Below are 19,863 nucleotides of genomic sequence, written 5' to 3'. Positions count from 1 at the left end.
TGATGACTCCAAGATCTCTTTCTTGAGTGGTAACAGCTAATTTAGACTGCAACATTTTGTATGTATAGTTGGGCTTATTTTTTCCAAACTGCATTATTTTTCAATTATCAGCACTTAATTTCATCTGCCATTTTGTCACCGTCACCCAGTTTAGGAGATCCCTCTGTAACTCTTCACAGTCAGCTATGGACTTAACTATATTGAATAATTTTGTATCATCTCCAAATTTTGCCACCTCACTATTCACCCCCTTTTCCAGGTAATTTATGAACATGTTAAATTTAACAACCTTGTAGGGTACCACAGTAGCATTTAACTTCAAAAAGGGGAACTACACAAAAATGAGGAGGCTAGTTAGATGAAATTAAAAAGAAAGAGTCACAAGAGTGAAATGCCTGCAAACTGCATGGAAGATTTTTAAAAAACCCACAAACTAAATGTATATCTCCCCCCCCCCAAAAAAAAAACAGTAAGAAGACCAAAAATGTCACCATGGCTAAACAACAGAGTAAAAGATGTAGTTAGAAACAGAAAGATATCTTTTAAAAATTTGAAGTAAAATTCTACTGAGGAAAATAGAAAGAAGCATAAATTCTGGCATGCCAGATTTATTGTAAAAGTATAATTAGGTAGGCTAAAAAAGACTTTGAAAAGCAACTAGCAAAACACACAAAACTAACAGCTAACATTTTTTAAGTACATCAGAAGCAGGAAGCCTGCCAAACAATCAGCGGGGCCACTGGATAATTGAGGTGCTAAAGGATCACTCAGGGAAGACAAGGCTATTGCAGAGAAGCGAAATGAATTATTTGCATTGGTGTTCACTGCAGAGGATGTGAGGGAAATTACTACACCTGAGCCTAGGGTGACCAGATGTCCCGATTTTATAGGGACAGTCCTGATTTTGGGGTCTTTTTCTTATATAGACTCCTATTATTACCTCACCCCCTGTCCTGATTTTTCACACTTGCTGTCTGGTCACCCTTCCAGAGCCATTCTTTTTAGGTGACAAATCTAAGGAACTGTCCCAGTTTGAGGTGTCAATAGAGGAAGTTTTAGAACAAATAGATAAATTAAAGAGCAGTAAGTCACTAGGACCAGATGGTATTCATCCAAGAGTTCTGAAGGAACTCAAATATGAAATTGTAGAACGACTAACTGGTATGTAACCTATCGCTTATACCAGCCTCTGTACCAGATGATTGGTGGGTAGCTAATGTGTAGCTGATTTTTTTTAAAAGGCTACTGAGGTGATGCTGGTAATTACAAGCTGGTAAACCTAACTTCAGTACTAGGCAAATTGATTGAAACTATAGTAAAGAACAGAATTATCAGATACATAGATGAACACGATATGTTGGGGAAGGGTCAACATGGTTTGAATGAAAATCATGTTTCACCAATCTGTTAGACTTCTTTGAGGGGGGTCAACAAACATGTGAATAAGGGTGATCCAGTGGCTATATAGTGTACTTGGACTTGGTGTCCCAAAACACCTGACTTCTAGAATCTGGGACTGGGTGACAGGAACTGGATCACTCAATAAAGTGGCCTGTTTTGTTCACTCCCCTTTGAAGCATCTGGCACCGGCCACTGTCAGAAGACGACATACTGGGCAAGATGAACCAATGGTCTGACCCAGTATGACCATTCTTATGTTCTTATGTTGAACAGCACAGGTACCAGTACAGATCGTTGGGGGGATGCTGCTATTTACCTCTCCCCATTGTGAAAACTGTCCATTTATTCCTAACCTTTGTTTCCTTTCTTTTAACCAGTTACTGATCCATGAGGGGACTTTTCACTCTTATCCCAGGGCTTGTTTGTTTGTTTAACAGCCTTTGGTGAGAGATCTTGTCAAAGGATTTCAGAAAGTCTAAGTACACTATAGTTGTGACCTGTTTGAAAATTTGTCACATATATGTAAATTTATATATTACAGATAAATTCAATGCAAAATAAAAGTGATAATTAGTTTCTCCTTTACTATCCTGACAAGATTGAGCCTGTGTTTTCCCTACAACAGGTGATAGAAGCCATAATTCACAGTTTGGTAGAGAAATGGGAAGGGAACTGATTTTTAAATAGTTTATTTTAAATTAAAATATTGGTAATATTTAAGTGTAAGTATATGAAGACCAATTATCCTATCACTTACACATGTGTAAATCAGGAATAAAGTCAGTGCAGTTACATTGGTGTATAACTGAAAGGGGAACTAGGTCCCTACAAAGTTAGGACTCAATTCTGCATCTGTTCCAGATATGGAACTCCTATTGGCTTCTGTAAGAGTTTCATCTGCAGAATGGAAGCAGAATCAAGCCCCTACTCGTTTGGGATCTTAAATATTTTAAATACATTGTTCCCTCAAAACTGTGCTGAACTTTAAGAGATGTCTGTGAATTTTTAACATTCATTTTTTATAAGGATTTTGCCTAGAAATTGTAATAAGGCTATAGTTCAAATTTTGGAGGAGGTGCAAAAGTTGCTCTCAGACTAGTGATTTTAGTGTCCAACACCCAGCTAATTTTTTTTTTTTTGCAGGTGACTAAATGTACGACATGAGCTGTCTGACTGAAATGATTATTCTCCCTGTTGTGGTTGTCTCATTTAAAAGAAAAAAATTTATTTCACAACAAATTCTAATCTCTTTCTCCTTTTTTTTGTTTGTTTGTTTTAGATGACCAGGTACCCGAATGTAATTGTACAACAACTCTCTGTTCGATATTTTCTCAAGGAATGTATTACCTTTATCCCTTCAACATAGAGTATCATATTTTAGCATCCACAATGCTCTATGTCCTGTGGAAGAATATCGGACGCAAAGTAGAACACCACCACCAACACAAAATACTGTTCAAGTTTCATGGCATAACAGTGGGCATGATTTTTGGACTAATTGTGCTGATTAGCACAATAGCAGTCGTTGTTGTGTACTTAATTCAGATGGGACGTTCGAAAATCAAGAGTGAGTTAGCACTTACTATGTTTTACTTATATGGTATCTCCGTACTGACTCTTATGTGTGTAGCTGGAATTGTCGCCCTTCTAATTTACAGACTAGAAGAAAGATCAATGGATAATTCAAAAAATCCTGCCAGGAAACTTGATGCAGACCTATTAGTTGGCACAGCTTCAGGTTCTTGGCCTCTCTCTTGGGGTTCTATCCTAGCGATTATCTGTGCCCAGTCTCATCCGAAATACACATGGTACAATCTTCCCTATTCCATCCTGGTTATTATTGAGAAATATATTCAGAATCTCTTTATCATTGAGTCCATACTTCGTGAAGAGGAAAAAGTGAATGATGATATTAAAACTCTTCGAATAGGAACTGTATCCAGTGGGAGCACTCTGTCACTTACCCCATCATACAAAGAAATTTACACTGGAGCAGCTGATATGGACAATGGAAAGTTTCCATACATGTTTGATGGGAATATCTACATGAGAGAAAGAAGTGGCGGTGATGGTTTTGATGAAGTCAGGAGTCAAGCTAGCAGTCCAGTCACACACTCAACCTCCAATTTCTCACTGTACAGTCAAAACTCAGTTAACAATAAGAGGAGAATCCTGAAGAACATTGCAGCATTTTTATTCCTGTGTAATCTTTCGGTAAGGTATTTTGAATGTAATTCACAAAATTAATACGAAAAAGCTCCCTAAAACCACCAAGACTGAGAAGAATATTAATGTTACTCAGTTTTACTCTTTATAAGAAGTGAATTCTAGTGCTTGTGAAAGGAGGTGGATTGACTGCACCATTGGGGAATAATGTCTATTTAGAAGTGGAATAGGCATGGGAGAAGGTATTTAACCTTGCAGACTAAAGTCTGTTTATCCACAGTACAGGAATGGCACAGGCAGTGATCTCTGAAACTCTGCCCTGTCAATGTGCCCCCAAAATGATCTGGAGGACTACTTACAGAGGAGAAAAGAATAATTTGATCTCCATCCTTGGTCTTTCTGTTGCAACTGCTAACAAGACAGGATGTAATTAGTCACAGTTATAAGTGTGGATAGTGGTCCAATAGAAGACTCCCAATCCATTTCATATTGGCCACTTAATAGTTATCAGTCAATGTATTGTTTTTGTCAGACAGACATGAATATAACATAAGAATGGCCATACTGGGTCAGACCAAAGGTCCATCCAGCCCAGTATCCTGTCTTCTGACAGTGGCCAATGCCAGGTACCCCAGAGGGAATGAACAGAACAGGAAATCATCAAGTGATCCATCCCCTGTTGCCCATTCCCAGGTTCCGCAAACAGAGGCTAGGGACACCATCCCTGCCCATCCTGGCTAATAGCCATTGACGGACCTATCCTTCATAAATTTATCTAGTTCTTTTTTTAACCCTGTTATGGTCTTGGCCTTCACAACATCCTCTGGCAAAGAGATCCACAGGTTGACTATGCATAGTGTGAAGAAATACTTCTTTTTGTTTGTTTTAAACCTGCTGCCTATTAATTTCATTTGGTGATCCCTCGTTTCTTTGTTATGAGGAGTAAACACTACTTCCTTATTTACTTTCTCTACACCAGTCATGATTTTACAGACCTCTATCATATAATAACTAAATAAATTAATGGAGATATCCCATCTCCTAGAACTGGAAGGGACCTTGAAAGGTCATAGAGTCCAGCCCTCTGCCCTCACTAGCAGAACCAAGTACTGATTTTGCCCCAGATCCCTACGTGGCCCCCTCAAGGATTGAACTCACAACCCTGGGTTTAGTAGGCCAATGCTCAAATCACTGAGCTATCTCTCCCCTTAGCTGTTTCTTTTCCAAGCTGAAAAGCCCCAATCTTATTAATTTGTTGTCATATGAAAGCTGTTCCTAATAATTTTTATTGCCCTTTTCTGAACTTTTCCCAATTCCCATATATCTTTTTTGAGACCACATCTGCACACAGTATTCAAGATGTGGGCGGACCTTGGATTTATATAGAGGCAATATGATATTTTCTCTCTTATTATCTATCCCTTTCTTAATGATTTCCAACATTTTGTTTGCTTTTTTGACTGCTGCCGCACATTGAGTGGATGTTTTCAGAGAACTATCCAGAGTGACTCCAAGATCTCTTTCTTGAGTGGTAACATCTGATTTAGACCCCATAATTTTGTATGTATAGTTGGGATTATGTTTTCCAATGTGCATTACTTCGCATTTATGCTTTACATTTCACCTGTCATTTTGTTGCCCAGTTACTCAGTTTTGTGAGATTTTGTGATGGGGTGGGACTCGCCACTGCAGCACCCCCAGCTGGATGTCCCAGGGATCAGCTCTGCTAATCGTGTACCCTATTCTGGTGGAGTCTCACTGCCATCACTTCTGCTCCAAGATCCATGTCCCTCCAAGGACTGTGATGTCCCCTTCAGGACACAGCCCTCCAGCTGTGCCACACTCTGTGCTCCCCCCTTCTGGGGGGACAATATTGCAGTCCCTCAGTCCAGCCACTTCCTCAGTGGTGAGGTGGGAGTGAGGGGAGGACCCAGGACCGCCCACTACTTCAGGTCCTGACCCAGGGACCCTGTAGAATGGCAGCCACATGCTGCATCTCCTCCAACCTCTCAGTCTACTTCCCTGGACCACTTCCCCGCAGCCCCATCTCCACCCTTATCTCAGGGCCTCAGCATGCCAGTCAGCCAGGAGCTCACTCTCACTCCCCTGATCCTGCCCGGCACTGCTCTGTCTAAGGTGCTAGCATTCTTTCTCCTTGATCTCCAGGGAGCAACTGAAGCTGCTCTGCTCTGCAGCCCTTCTTCTATGGGCCAGTCCAGCCCTGATTGGCTGCTCCTCGCAGCCCCTCTCTAATTGGCTGCCTCCTGCACAGCCACCCTAGGGCTTTATTAACTCCTTATGAGCCAGTGTGGGGCAGATGCCCCATCACAGATCCCTTTGTAGCTCTTCACAGTCTGTTTTGGACTTAACTATCTTGAGTAGTTTTGTATCATCTGCAAATTTTGCCACCTCACTGTTGAATAATACTGGGCCCAATACAGACCCCTGAGGGATACGACTATTTATCTCTCTCCATTCTGAAAACTGACCATTTATTCCTACCCTTTGTTTCCTATCTTTTAACCAGTTATTGATCCATGAGAGGAGCTTCCCTCTTATCCCATGACAACTTAGAGCCTTTGGTGAGGGACCTTGTAAAAGGCTTTCTGAAAATCTCAGTACACTATGTCTACTGGATCCCCCTTGTCCACATGCCTGTTGACCCCCTCAAAGAATTCTATTGGATTGGTGAGGCATGATTTCCCTTTACAAAAACCATGTTGACTCTTCCCCAACAAATTATGTTAATCTGTGTCTGACAATTTTGTTCTTTACTATAGTTTCAACCAGTTTGCCCGGTACTGAAATCAAACTTACTGACCTGTAATTGCCAGGATCACTTCTGGAGCACTTGTAAAAAATTGGCATCACATTAGCAATCCTCCAGTCATTTGGTACAGAAGTTGATTTAAATGACCGGTTACAAACCACAGTTAGTAGTTCTGCAGTTTCACATTTGAGTTCCTTTAGAACTCTTGGGTGAATACCACCTGGTTCTGGTGACATATTGCTGTTTAATTTATCCATTTGTTCCAAAACCTCCTCTAATGACACCTCAATCTGGGACAGTTGCTCAGATTTGTCACCTAAAAAGAATGGCTCAGATTTGGGAATCTCCCTCATATCCTGAGCCGTGAAGACTGATGAATTCATTTAGTGTCTCCGTAATGTCCTTGAGTGCTCCTTTAGCATCTTGATTGTCCAGTAGCCCCACTGGTTGTTTAGCAGGCTTCCTGCTTCTTCTGTACTTAATTTTTTTTTTGCTATTACTTTTTGAATCTTTGGCTAACTGTTCTTCAGTTTTTTTGTGGCCTGCCTAATTCTATTTTTACCTTCATTTGCCTGAGTTTATGCGCCTTTCTATTTTCCTCACTAGGATTTAACTTCCATTTTTAAAAGGATGCCTTTTTGCCTTTGACTGCTTCTTCTACTTTGTTGTTTAGCCACAGTGGCACTTTTTTGGTTCTCTTACTAGGTTTTTTAATTTGGGGTATGCATTTAAGTTGAGCCTCTATTATGGTGTCTTTAAAAAGTTTCCATGCAGCTTGCAGGGATTTCACTCTTGGCACTGTGCCTTTTAATTTCTGTTTAACTAACTTCCTAATTTTTGTGCAGTACCCCATTCTGAAATTAAATGCTACCATGGTGGGCTGCTGTGGTGTTTTCCTTTTTCCCTGCCACAGGGATGCTAAATTTTAATTATATTATGATCACTGTTACTAAGTGGTCCAGCTAAATTCACCTCTTGAACCAGATCCTATGCTCCACTTAGGACTAAATCAAGAATTGCCTCTTCTCTTGTGGGTTCCAGCTGCTCCAAGCCGCAGTCATTTAAGGTGTCAAGAAACTTTATCTCTGTGACCTGAGGTGACATGTACCCAATCAATAGGGGATAGTTGAAATACCCCATTATTATTGAGTTTTTTATTTTTATAGCCTCTCTAATTTCCCTGAGCATTTCACAATCACTATCACCATCCTGGTCAGGAGGTCGGTAGTATATCCCTACTGCTATATTCTTATTATTCAAGTATGGAATTACTATCCATAGAGATTCTATGGTACAATTTGGTTCATTTAAGATTTTTACTTCATTTGATTCTATGCTTTCTTTCACATATAGTGCCATTCCCCCACCAGCATGATTTGTTCTGTCCTTCTGATATATTTTGTACCCTAGTATTACTGTGTCCCATTGATTATCCTCATTTCACCAAGTTTCTGTGATGCCTATTATATCTATATCCTCATTTAATACAAATCACTCTAGTTTACCCATCTTATTATTTAGACTTCTAGCATTTGTAGATAAGCACTTAAAAATTATCACTTTTTAGCTGTCTGCCATTACATGTCAGCCAGCCAGCCCCCTCCCCATTCTGAGAATGAGGACATATCCACATCATTATGACTTCACAGTTTCCCTTTTTAGGGTACATCTGCACTGTAGCTGGAGATGTAATTTCCAGCTTGGGTACATGCATTAACTTTTTGATTGAACTAGTGTGCTGAAAATAGCAGTGTACTCTGAGTGGTGCTCGCAGCAGCCTGGGCTAGCTGCCTGAGTCTCAGATGAGATTGTACGTGGGTGACTAGCCAGTGCCACTACCCAGTCTGCCAAACAGATTTGCTTTGAGGACACTGACAATACAAAACCCATTAAAGTCCCTTTTTTTTTTAGCTTGTGTATGAGCAGCTGCTGCTGCAATTAATACATTTTTAGGCTAACCCTTGTATGTAGTTATGTAAAATTTTACTGTACATTCAGTAGAACATTAGAGTTATAAACACCTCAGAAATGGAGGTTGTTCGTAACTCTGAAATGTTTGTAACTGAACAAAACATTGTGGCTGTTCTTTCAAATGTTTTCAACTTAACATTAACTTAATACAGGTTTGAAACTTTACTATGCAGAAGAAAAAGGCTGCTTTTAACTGTCTTAAGTTGAATGAAACAAGTACAGAAACAGTTTCATTATCTTGTCAAATCTTTTATTTTAAACTTTCCCTTTTTTCCAATAGCTTATGTTTAACACGGTACTGCACTATATTTGCTTTTTTAAAAAAAACCCTTTGTTGCTGCCTGACTGGTTGCTGTCTATGGTTGCCCAGTCAGTTTGTAACTCTGGTGTTCATAACAAACCCCTTTCCCCACAAACCAGAAACACTATGGGCCTGATTCTGCAACAGACTGAACTTCCTCAACTGAAAGCACTCATCACCTTCCATGATAGGACCATATTCTGTGAAATAACTAGCCCCAAATTATAGGTTTAATATGATGGTAAAAATGGGCCCTTCCATGGGATCCTTGTTTATACTAGGGCTCACTCTAGTGCTAAGACCAGTTCAGTTGTCCCTGTGATACCACCTGTGGAAATTTTTTTTGTAAAACTTCCCAGTGTAATGTGGCCTAAGGGGTTTATTTATCTGTCAACTCAATAACAAATGTAGGTCTCCTTAAAGTAACCATTAATTATGTTCACACATTGAGGCAAGAATCCCTTGATGAGAAGGGTTCATTTACTTGCTGTGGAATTGTTTTATAAAAGTCACTAAGGCCCCAGTTTTAAAGGTATTTAGGCATTGCTCTGCTCAGCATTGCAAGGCCTAAGGGCAAAATTTGTAAAGTTATTTAGGTATCTGAAGATGAAGATAGGTGCCTGAGGCCAGATTTTTAAAGATATCTAGGTGTTTAAAGATGCAGACAGGTCTCTTCTAGTGGGATTTTCAAAAGCCCCTATGCACCTAACTCTGCCTGGGCACTTTGGAAAATCCCACTTGGCACCTATCTGCATTTTAGACACCTAAACACCTTTAAAATTCTGGCCCTTAGGAGCCCAAGTTGCATTGAAAGTCAGTGGGACTTAGGCTGCTATATGCCTAATTAGCTCTTGAAAATAAGACTTACTTGTCTCATTCACTTAGGCCGCGGCTACACTCGACACTTCAAAGCGCTGCCGCGGGAGCGCTCCCGCAGCAGCGCTTTGAAGTGCGAGTGTGGTCGCACACCAGCGCTGGGAGAAAGCTCTCCCAGTGCTGCAGGCATCCACCTCCTCGAGGGGATTAGCTTACAGCGCTGTAACTTGCTGCACTCAGGGGGGTGTTTTTTCACACCCCTGAGCGAGAAAGTTGCAGCGCTGTAAAGCACCAGGGTAGCCATAGCCTCAGGCTGTGAATGTTGACTGGAACAACCCCTAATACCTTTAAAACCTGGCCCTAAAAACTGGAAGTACTTTCCAGCAATCTTGCTATGGAATTAAGCAATATACATTATATTGTAAGTGCAACACAGTCTTGCATTACAAGCCACCTTTTAATGTATTATATGGAATAGGAACTCAGGCCAAATCTGTTACCTTTAAGCAAGACAGAGGGCCCGATTCTCTGCTTGCTTACACTGGAATGAACCCGGAGTAACTGCTGAAATCCATGTGAATGGAGAATTGGGCTCAGCGATCTTTGACACCAAATGATATTGGTTCATGCTCGGGGTTCAGCTGATCATGCTCAGGGTTCAGCTGATCGCCATATTTGGGGTCGGGAAGGAATTTTCCTCCAGGGTAGATTGGCAGAGGCCCTGGAGGTTTTTCGCCTTCCTCCGCAGCATGGGGCAGGCGTCGCTGGCTGGAGGATTCTCAGCGATTTGAAGTCTTTAAATCATGATTTGGGGACTTCAACAGCTGAGTGAAGGGAGAGAATTCTTCCAGGAGTGGGTGGGTCAGCTTTTGTGGCCCGCATCATGCGGGAGGTCAGACTAGATGATCATAATGGTCCCTTCTGACCTTAGAGTCTATGAGTCTATTTGCAGTATAGAAGGAATGAGTATTTCATACCACAGTCATAATAGGCAAGCATCACTTGATGAAGATGATGATGACTGATACCAATGTTGTTTTCTTTCCATGCAGCTTTGGATTCCACCAGCATTTGGTTGCCGCCCAGAGTATGACAATGGACTGGAAGAAATAGTTTTTGGTTTTGAACCTTGGATAATTGTTGTTAACCTTGCAATGCCTTTTTCTATTTTCTATCGAATGCATTCAGCTGCCTCACTCTTTGAGGTGAGTTGCAAAACATAATCTATAAAGAGTCTCAGTGAACAATTGGTTGAATGCATGACTGAATAAATGAAAGGGTGAAAGAATGAATACACCAGCAGCTGTTTGATATTAACAGGTTCTACAACTATTTTAATAAACAAAACTATAGTTAATAGAACTTAATATTCAATATAATTCATTCCCCCCACATTTTATTGTACTTCTTTTTGACAGACTTTTCAATATCATTGTAGAGTAAAGTTAACCAAAATGTGTCTGAATCTTTTGCTGTCTAAATCATCTGAGGCTCAACATGTGGAAACAAGATATATTTTCTGTGTTGTTTGTATTGATGCAGTTCTCCTCTGAATGTTGCCTCTGGATGGGATTTTTCAAAAATTAGAAGCAAAGATCCCATTGCCTTTCCATCAGACCTACGCTCCTACATTACTTAGGCACCTTTGAAAATCTCACCTTCAATTTTTAGCAAAATGTTTTATAATATAAACTGGAAACAATCTGTTATTTAAATGGGAAAATTCTGTTTAATTTTCGGACTGAGAAAAATAATATGTTATCATCTTCCTGAGTACTCTGTATGAAAGTACAGACACTGTATAGATTTAGATATGGTACTGTATATAATTCCTTATGAGTTAAACATGATTTTATTCATGAACTCCCATTGTTTTATACTTACTATATGAAATAACTAATGAATAAAGTTAATTTCTTTTAATTGTTCAGGTTGGTTTCCAGATCTTTGAAACTGTTTGAGGGGAAAGCTAATCTTGTAGCTTATGTTCAGCTCCAGGTGACCTGTGTTTAGTCCCAGCACTGCCACAAACTTTCCACGTGACTTCGGAGAGGTTTCTCTGTACCTCAGTTCTCCAGTTTGTAAAATGAGGATAATAATATCTATTTATTTCACACTGGTGCCGTGGGTCTTAGCTAATAATGCCTGTGAAGCTTGGCAGGATCCTTGGGTGGAAGATCACACAGAAAGACAAAAGTACAATTATTATTTTTCATGAGCTGCTGTAACCATGAATATGTGGTGTCAGGAACATAGGAACTGCTATACTGAACCAGGTTAGTGGTCCAGTGGTTTCTCACAGTGGCTAGTACCAGATGCTTCAGGGGAAGGAGCAAGAAACTTGCCATACACCGTTATGGAATAACCTATCCACAAGGAAAGGGGTAACAGGGATAAATATTGTTTACTCCCACCCTGCCTTTTACTGTTAAGTGTACCAGTTTTTCAAGTCCCTTTATACCACACCAACTGCTGGGGTATAAGTGCTGCTAGGGCTGGACAAAGGTCCTTACAGTGAGAGCTTAGGGAGCTCAATCTGTTTATTTTATGAAAAGGAAGATCAAAAGGTGACTTGATTACAGTGTGTAATTACCATCACAGGAAGAAAATAGCAAGCACTAAAGCACCCTTTAATCTAGCAGAGAAAGGCATAATCAGAAACAATGGCTGGAAGTTGAAGCCAGAGAGATTTCAGTTAGAAAGTAGGCACAAACATTTAACAGTGATGGTCATTAACCACTGGAAAAAGCTACCCAGGGAAGGATTACAGTTGTCTGCTTAACTTCAACCGATAAAAACAATGTTGCCTACACACCACTAGATGGTGATCTTGCACCAATACAAATAAGTCCTGACAAAGCAGGCATAGTGCAGTAAATAATTGAAGTGATTAGATTTAAGGAGCACCTCATACCCCAATTACTTTGGTTTTATTCTGTGAAATATTAGGTGAGCAGGTGGAGTTCCATGTAGCTTATCTACTGCACTTTATGGGCTGGATTCACAAAAGGTCTTAGGCACCTAACTGCCTAGATCCCAGAATCAGCCCCCATTGGAATTCACAAAAACCTCCGCTTAGCTGCCCCAAACCCTGTAGATGCCTAAATTCGCTCAGCACCTAAAGGTGCCTAGGCGCCTATGTTTCTACCTCTGAGCATGTGCGCTGCAGCCCGACACCATGTGTCCGGATGCCCAAAACAATTCCCTAACAGGAGAAGATAGACATTCATCTGTCTGACTCCCCTGTGGGGCCTGCTCTGGTAAGCTGGCTCGGAGCTCACCTACCAGATTGACCCCTATAGACAAACTCACAGGCCGCTGCCACCAGCCAGTGGCAAAGCTACAATGGGGCAAGTGGTGCAGTCATGCCAGGCATGGGCGGCGGATGGAGCCCCACTCTGGGGAGGCTAGCCCCAGCTTTGCCACTTCCGCCCATGCCCTCCCCAAGGCTGGAGCCACGAGACCCCCTGTGCTCCCCCCCTGCACCCAGAGCCAACCCTCCCCCCCACCTGGAGAGACCCTCACCACCTGAGGAGCCCGTGGCTGGCCGCAGCCATGCTGTGCCTCCCCTCCCCGGACTGAACCCATGCAGGTTCCAGGGTGGCTGAGGAGGTGCTACGTGTAGGGTGACCAGATGTCCCGATTTTATAGGGACAGTCCCGATTTTGGGGTCTTTTTCTTATATAGGTTTCTATTACCCCCCCCACACACACACACCACCTGTCCCGATTTTTCACACTTGCTGTCTGGTCACCCTAGCTACGTGCCTCCTCAGCTGCCCCAGAACCTGCATGGGGCATAATAAAGGAAAAACTTTGCCGCCAAACCCCGCAACTGGGGGTCTGGCCACACCAGGGGAGGCAGAGCGTCCCCTGGCCTATTATACCTGCTGCCCCTGGTGCCAGAGCCTACAAGGATGTGAGAGCTCAGTGAGAGGAAATGGTGCTCTGGCACTTCACCTGGAGCGTGACAGCGGGCCGGACAAGCCAAACCTCTCTGGTGCTACAAACCTGTGAGCCCAGTCACAACGTCACTCATCACTCAAATTTCAACTGCACCACGTGAGTGTGGGGCGAGCAATGGCAGAGAGCAGAGCCGCTGGGCAGCCAGGACTGGGGGGAGCTGCCCTAGCTTGGGAGAGGAGTAGAGTGCTACATATGGGGTGTGCTGATGTGTGGCCAGGAAGGTTCTGGAAGCAGTGGGTGAGGGGCAGGGGATGAGTTGTTGGTGGGTTGTGGGGAGTGTTTGGAGGGCTACAGAGTGAGGGGGTGGAGAATGTGGGGGGGGGACCCTGTGGAAAGAATGGAGGATGTTATGAGGCAGGGGGGTAGACTGAGGGCTGGGATGTTGGGGGGTAAGGAAAATTTTAGATTTCAGACTTGGGAAGGGGACCCTACCCTATTCTTGCACCAGGGTCCTCTGGGGTCTTGTGCCCCTGCCTCGTAACTTTTAGCTCAGTAGTTAGGGTACTCACCTGTAATTGTGGGAGACCCCCCCAGTTCCAGTCCCTGAGGGGGAGAAATGATTTGAACTGGGAAGCTGCCACCTTTCAGGTGAGTGCCATGGGCTATTCAGCTGTGGAGGGTCTCTCAGTCTCTCCCGTTGAAACTATTCCACTGTGAATAAATAATAACTGGGTCAGTAAGCAAGTTTAAGCCCAAGATTGACTCTGTAACTTGCTTGTTAGCGCACTCCGGAGGTGAGAAACTCAAGATCCAGTCCCCCTGCTCCAATGACTTAGCACACACCCTTTGGCTTGGCATCTCCCACAGGCTAATATAGGTGAGGAGCTGCCTAGCATGCTGGTTTTGTAAGTCCCATTCAGAAGTGCCTCTCACTTCCCATTCATTGCATAGGGAGACTAGGCACCAAACACAGGCATTGTGGATTGCAGTGATTTCTAGATGCCTAAAAGTTACGTGTAGTGATGCTCAGCATCATCATCACATAATTTTCTTTGTGAATCTAGCCCTATATGTTTTTTGCACCATCCTCAGAAGTATCTGGTGCTGGCCACAGTTGGAGACAGGATACTGGTTTAGATGGGTCACAGGTGTGATTGGATCTGGCAAGTCCTTTGTTTCTGCAAAATTCTTTTACTTGAACCACCAAAATGTCCATGTTCTTAAAATAAGTTAGCGCATGATCACATTGCTGTAATCTCTGTCTTTCCTTTTCCCTTTGTCTGTCCATCACATCTACATTTCAATTGTAGGCTTTTCATGGCAGGGACTAAACTTTTTTATTTCTTTTCTTTAAACATGTAACATGTTGGATGCTGTAAAAATGATCTACAACAACATGAACATAGTTTCATCTAGCTAGATTTCACACACAGTGACTTAGCCTTTTCCACTTGCTGACAGTCAACATTGAAATAAGATGACTGGTCCCTCAGTCATAAGTATAATTTTATGGTGCTAAGGTAAAGTTTCTTCAGGAAAAGAAAATTAGGGCAACATTGTGTCATTAATTATGTGCAACTCTCACTTAAGTCAATAGGGAAAAAGCTGGTCTCAGTTGCACTGGCGGAATGTAAATGGGGATATTCTGGTGAAGCAGAGAAGAGAATTTGGCCTGAAAGGAGCTGAGAGTCTCTGGTGCCAGATGTGAAGAGCAGAATTGTAATTTGGGCCTTTGTAGAAATAGCAACCAGCCATGAAGTCTGGAACATTCACAGGTTTTAGATTTTATGGCCAGAAGTGACCTTCAGTTATAACCACAAATGATTAGGGTTGGAAGAGACCTCAGGAGGTCATCTAGTCCAACCCCCTGCTCAAAGCAGGAACAACCCCAACTAAATCATCCCAGCCAGGGCTTTGTCAAGCTGGGTCTTAAAAACCTCTAAGGATGGAGATTCCACCACCTCCCTAGGTAACCCATTCCAGTGCTTCACCACCTTCCTAGTGAAACAGTTTTTCCTAATATCCAACCTAGACTTCCCCCACTGCAACTTGAGACCATTGCTTCTTGTTCTGTCATCTGCCACCACTAATAACAGCTGAGCTCCATCCTCTTTGGAACCCTGCTTCAGACAGTTGAAGGCTGCTATCAAATTCCTCCCTCACTCTTCTCTTCTGCAGACTAAACAAGCCCAGTTCCCTCAGCCTCTCCTCATAAGTCGTGCCCAAGCCCCCTGATCATTTTCGTTGCCCTCCACTGGACTGTCTCCAATTTGTCCACATCCTTCTGTAGTGGGGGGCCCGAAACTGGACACAATACTCCAGATGTGGCCTCATACTCCAGATGTAGCCTCACCAGTGCCAAATAGAGGCTACCTCATCCTCCTGGTCTGATGGTCTATAGCAGACAACCACCACCACATCACCCTTGTTGCTCTCGCCTCTAAACGTAACCCAAAGACTCTCAGACGTTTCACCGGTTTCATACTGGAGCTCTGAGCAATCATACTGCTCTCTTACATACAGTGCAATTCCTCCACCTTTTCTCCCCCGCCTGTCTTTCCTGAACAGTTTATATCCATCCATGACAGTGCTCCAGTCATGTGAGTTACCCCACCAAGTCTTTGTTCATCGAGTCTGACCTCTATCTACATGATCCGCACCTAAATCTGATCTTTCCTAAAGAACTTTGGTTTTGGCCTCCTCTCTCTTTAATATAATTTTTATAAATGACAAATTAAAAAAATGGAATAAATAAAATAAAACTGAATAGAAAGGAAATGTTGATACAGCACATGCTCTTTCAAGGGGTTTTCTTGAAGTGAGCCAGATTACTTAGAGCTGCATGTTTGCCAGCACAAGTGAAGATCTTATTTATGCTGTAGAAAACTGCAGCTGGAGTTGTCAACTGTATGATGCTTGGCGCGATAGTCATTGGTTGAATTTTGAAAGCCCTGTAAAGGACATCTGTCCAGTTGGTCAAGGTTTGAGGTCCGGGGAGATTATTTTTGATATTGTGTTAACATTAAAAAGGAGACTCTTAAAGTCAGGAACCCGTTCCATGACCAAGTATGAGATTTTTTTGGCCAATCCAAAGAAAAATTATTTCGTCTGAGAAGAGTCAGGAATTCTGAGAGGTGCATAAACTGTGAAATGTTGCTGTTTAATTTCAATCTGAAAAACTGCCTAAAACTGCGTCAGAGATGGACTCTAGTTGATTAGTAAGAGTCAGTCTGAGGTTCCCAGTTTCATACCCAAATTGTCTGGCTGAGCAATTATTTGTTATTGTTAGTGGTTCCAGTGAAAGGTATGTAATCTTTCAAATGGTACCACAAGAAAGTCTCCTCCTTATGAAGCAAATCTGATCAGAGAGTGGTGGGATCTTCTATAGTATTTTAGACAAATTTTAAAAAAAAATTATAAAGAAAAATGTACCAAAGCGCACAAGCCAAACCCTTAACTGACCACAGTTTTGCCTCATTATTGCTGCTGAATTTACAGGAGCAATGGGGACTACGTACAGACTTCAAATTCAAGTTGTTAAAAAGACTGAATTTTAAAAAAAGATATAGAAAAATAATGTCAGTTTCAAAATCAGGGATATAAAAATTCTTTGTAAAGGCAAAAAGTCAGATTTTGAAATCAATTAAGTGCATAACATTACTCACAGGAGCAGCCTGTTGATAGAGTACTCATGTGAGTAAAGATGCACATGTACTTAAGTGTTTGCTGGATCAGGGCTTAAAACAGTGTCTCATCAGTAAGCTCTACAGAGGCTGAAGAGTCCACAATTTTGTGTGTTAAAAGGTGTCTTGCTTCTCCCTAGTCAATACGTATTTGCTTTTTGTTATCTAATAAAAGCCAATGTTTAGATAGAAAAATAATGCAGACGTTGCTCCAATTTCTGTCAATTACTCCCTTCAATGTTCTCCATTTCCCTCTTTCTCTATTACTGGCACCCACACCTGTAGTCTCCCTATCACTCAGGCCTACAATCTTCTCACTCTCTCTTGCTCCACACATCCAGGCCGTGCCCAAATCCTGCTGCTTCTTCCACCTCAGCATCCCCATCATCTGTTCCTTTCCTGGCAGCCAGACAGTCAAATCTCTCAATCAGATTCTCATTACAGCCTGCCTTAGCGTATCGAGTAGCCTCTTTTCTCGCCTCCATAACACACACACATTGCCCCTCTTCAGGTGGTTCAAAAGGAAACCTCGAAACTCATTTTCCTTGCCCATTCATTTGATAATGTCAGCCCCCTGATTGCATCAGTCTACTAGCTCCCCCGCCCCATGGTTGCATCAAATTAGAGCTCTTTGGAATCACCTTCGAAACTCTACATAACTCTGTCCCTCCCTACTCATCCTCCCTTGTCAACCTTTGTGTTGCCCCCCCAACCCTACACTCCATCAATGCTCCTATGCTTCTCTGCCTGTCTCTCTATCCCTCCCCTTCTTTCTGCACCTCCTTTAGGGTGCCACGCCCCCACCAAAGGTTGTTACAAGGGAACAGGCCCTGTGCTACCCTGACTGCCAGGACTGATCCCAACAGGCTCTTATACAGGTTGCAGAAGAGTGGGTGACTCCTTTTTCTCCCCACTTGGAACCCATGTAATGGCGAAGCAGGGTCTAGCCCTGCATGAATTCTTGGGGAGAAGGCATTGCCTGACACCTCATTAACTCAATTTTTTTTTTAACTAAAATGGGTTAATGTATCAGGATCCTGATCCTGTTCACTGTGCAGACCCCAATCTCTCTTTGCAGTCTCCCAGAACTTCAGGGGCAGTTCTGGATACACAACAAATGGCTGAGCCATTACAAACATTGAATCTATCTCCCCTTGTAAGTATTCTCACACTTCTTATCAAACTGTCTGTACTGGGCTAGATTGATTATCACTTCAAAAGTTTTTTTCCTCTTACTTAATTGGCCTCTCAGAGTTGGTAAGACAACTCCCACCTGTTCATGCTCTCTGTATGTGTGTATATATATCTCCTCAATATATGTTCCTTTCTATATGCATCCGAAGAAGTGCACTGTACCCCACGAAAGCTTATGCTCTAATAAATTTGTTAGTCCCTAAGGTGCTACAAGTACTCCTGTTCTTCTTACAACAAATGTAAGAAATTTAAGAAAGCCAGTGAAGTTCTCTCCTTGATCTTTGGAGAAATCCCTTTACAGCTAGTCTCTTTATCTTAGGGTATGTCTACACTACGGGATTGATACCCACTGAAGTCAATGGGTATTTTTTGTATCAGCAAATAAACTTTCTTCCCAGCATTCCTGGGTGTCATACTATTATTAATCTCAAAGCATGCAGGTAGAGTACATCCAAAGTTTATATAACTCATTGAAATGATTCCAATTTAGATATACTACATAGTATACTCACCAACATATTTCTCTCCTACTTTTATTCTTATGTGCAAACACACTCACTCGTCTCTATATACTGTTGTAAATACAGTTAAAAACCACCAGAAAGATGGTAACCCAGGGATACATTCCCCTCTCAGAGCAAATATAACTCCCATTAATTTAATGGGAGGTAGGCAGCACATTTAGAGAAGACTATATACCCTTAGGCATCTATTTGAACAAATGCTGTGCTGACGAGGTAAAGGAACAACTCCGTTAGCGCTCATCTTCCCCAGGCTAATATTACAGTCCTGAAGTAAAAAGCTTTGCAGCGACTCTGAACGCTTAACCAAGGAATCCTTAGACATTTTTGAAAATTTTACCTAATATTTCAGGGCTGAGCGAGCAAACATAGTTTACAAAATCCACAACCAAACAATATTGTCCAGCTTTGTCAGAATCACCTGGAGCAAGTTTATATAGGTAAGAGAGGAACTTATTAACAATTTACAAGTAGTCTTCCTGGGCCTCGCTGAACTTTAATAAATCAGATCAAATATTTGGTCTATTCTCTCCCATTTCTTCACAGTCTCTTGGATAGATTTTAGAAGACTAAAATTAGAAAACCATTTTCAGCTTTTAATGGGTTTCATAAAAAAGTTTAGAAAACTATACCGATGCAATTTTTGGTTTGTTTTTTGTTCTTCAGTATGAGGTTCCAAGATGGAAGAACCTGGAAGACATTGTTTAGAAATATTTAGAGATACGTAGCACTGTAGAATATCCAGCCTGGTAGTTCTTTTCAAAGGTTTGTTCATACACATTTTTTTCAGTGGAAGGTCTTAAAGAGAGAGGGAGAAAACTGACTCTTTAGCTTTAAAAGCATTATTATTTACCCTACAAAGTAAAATGTTTTAAAAAATCTCTTAAACTTTACAGAAGTTTAAGAATAGTATTTAAGCATGTGTTTAAGAGTTCTGCTGAATAGGCTGCTTTCCTGAATCATGGGCTTAGAGTATAAAGTCTTCTTGGATTTTGATTGTGAACTGTTAATGGGATTCATGATCCTGAATTCTGCAAGTACTTTTAACTCCCCCTTCCCCCTTATTTATTATTTTAGAGAAAATGTTGCTGGAGGAAAGATGGGGTTTGAGATGTGCTTTGAAAATGGTCATTCT

At 41.8% G+C, this 19,863-nt stretch overlaps 1 protein-coding gene across 1 annotated transcript in view; it reads left to right on the top strand.

The window, feature by feature from the left end:
* LOC101932255 (proton channel OTOP1) overlaps nt 1-11,287 on the top strand; it is a 33,797-nt gene extending 22,510 nt beyond the window's left edge. The window contains exons 5-6 of the mRNA XM_065597079.1: nt 2,681-3,615; nt 10,478-11,287. Coding sequence (XP_065453151.1) covers nt 2,681-3,615; nt 10,478-10,648 — 1,106 coding nt within the window. The 3' untranslated portion in view covers nt 10,649-11,287. The remainder of the gene's footprint in view (nt 1-2,680; nt 3,616-10,477) is intronic.
* The last annotated feature ends 8,576 nt before the right edge of the window (nt 11,288-19,863 follow it).

The sequence above is a fragment of the Chrysemys picta genome, chromosome 5, assembly GCF_011386835.1.
Source record: "Chrysemys picta bellii isolate R12L10 chromosome 5, ASM1138683v2, whole genome shotgun sequence".
Taxonomy (NCBI): Eukaryota; Metazoa; Chordata; order Testudines; family Emydidae; genus Chrysemys; species Chrysemys picta.
The sequence above is the reverse complement of the archived record's forward strand: the minus strand, read 5'-3'. Positions and strand labels throughout refer to the sequence as shown.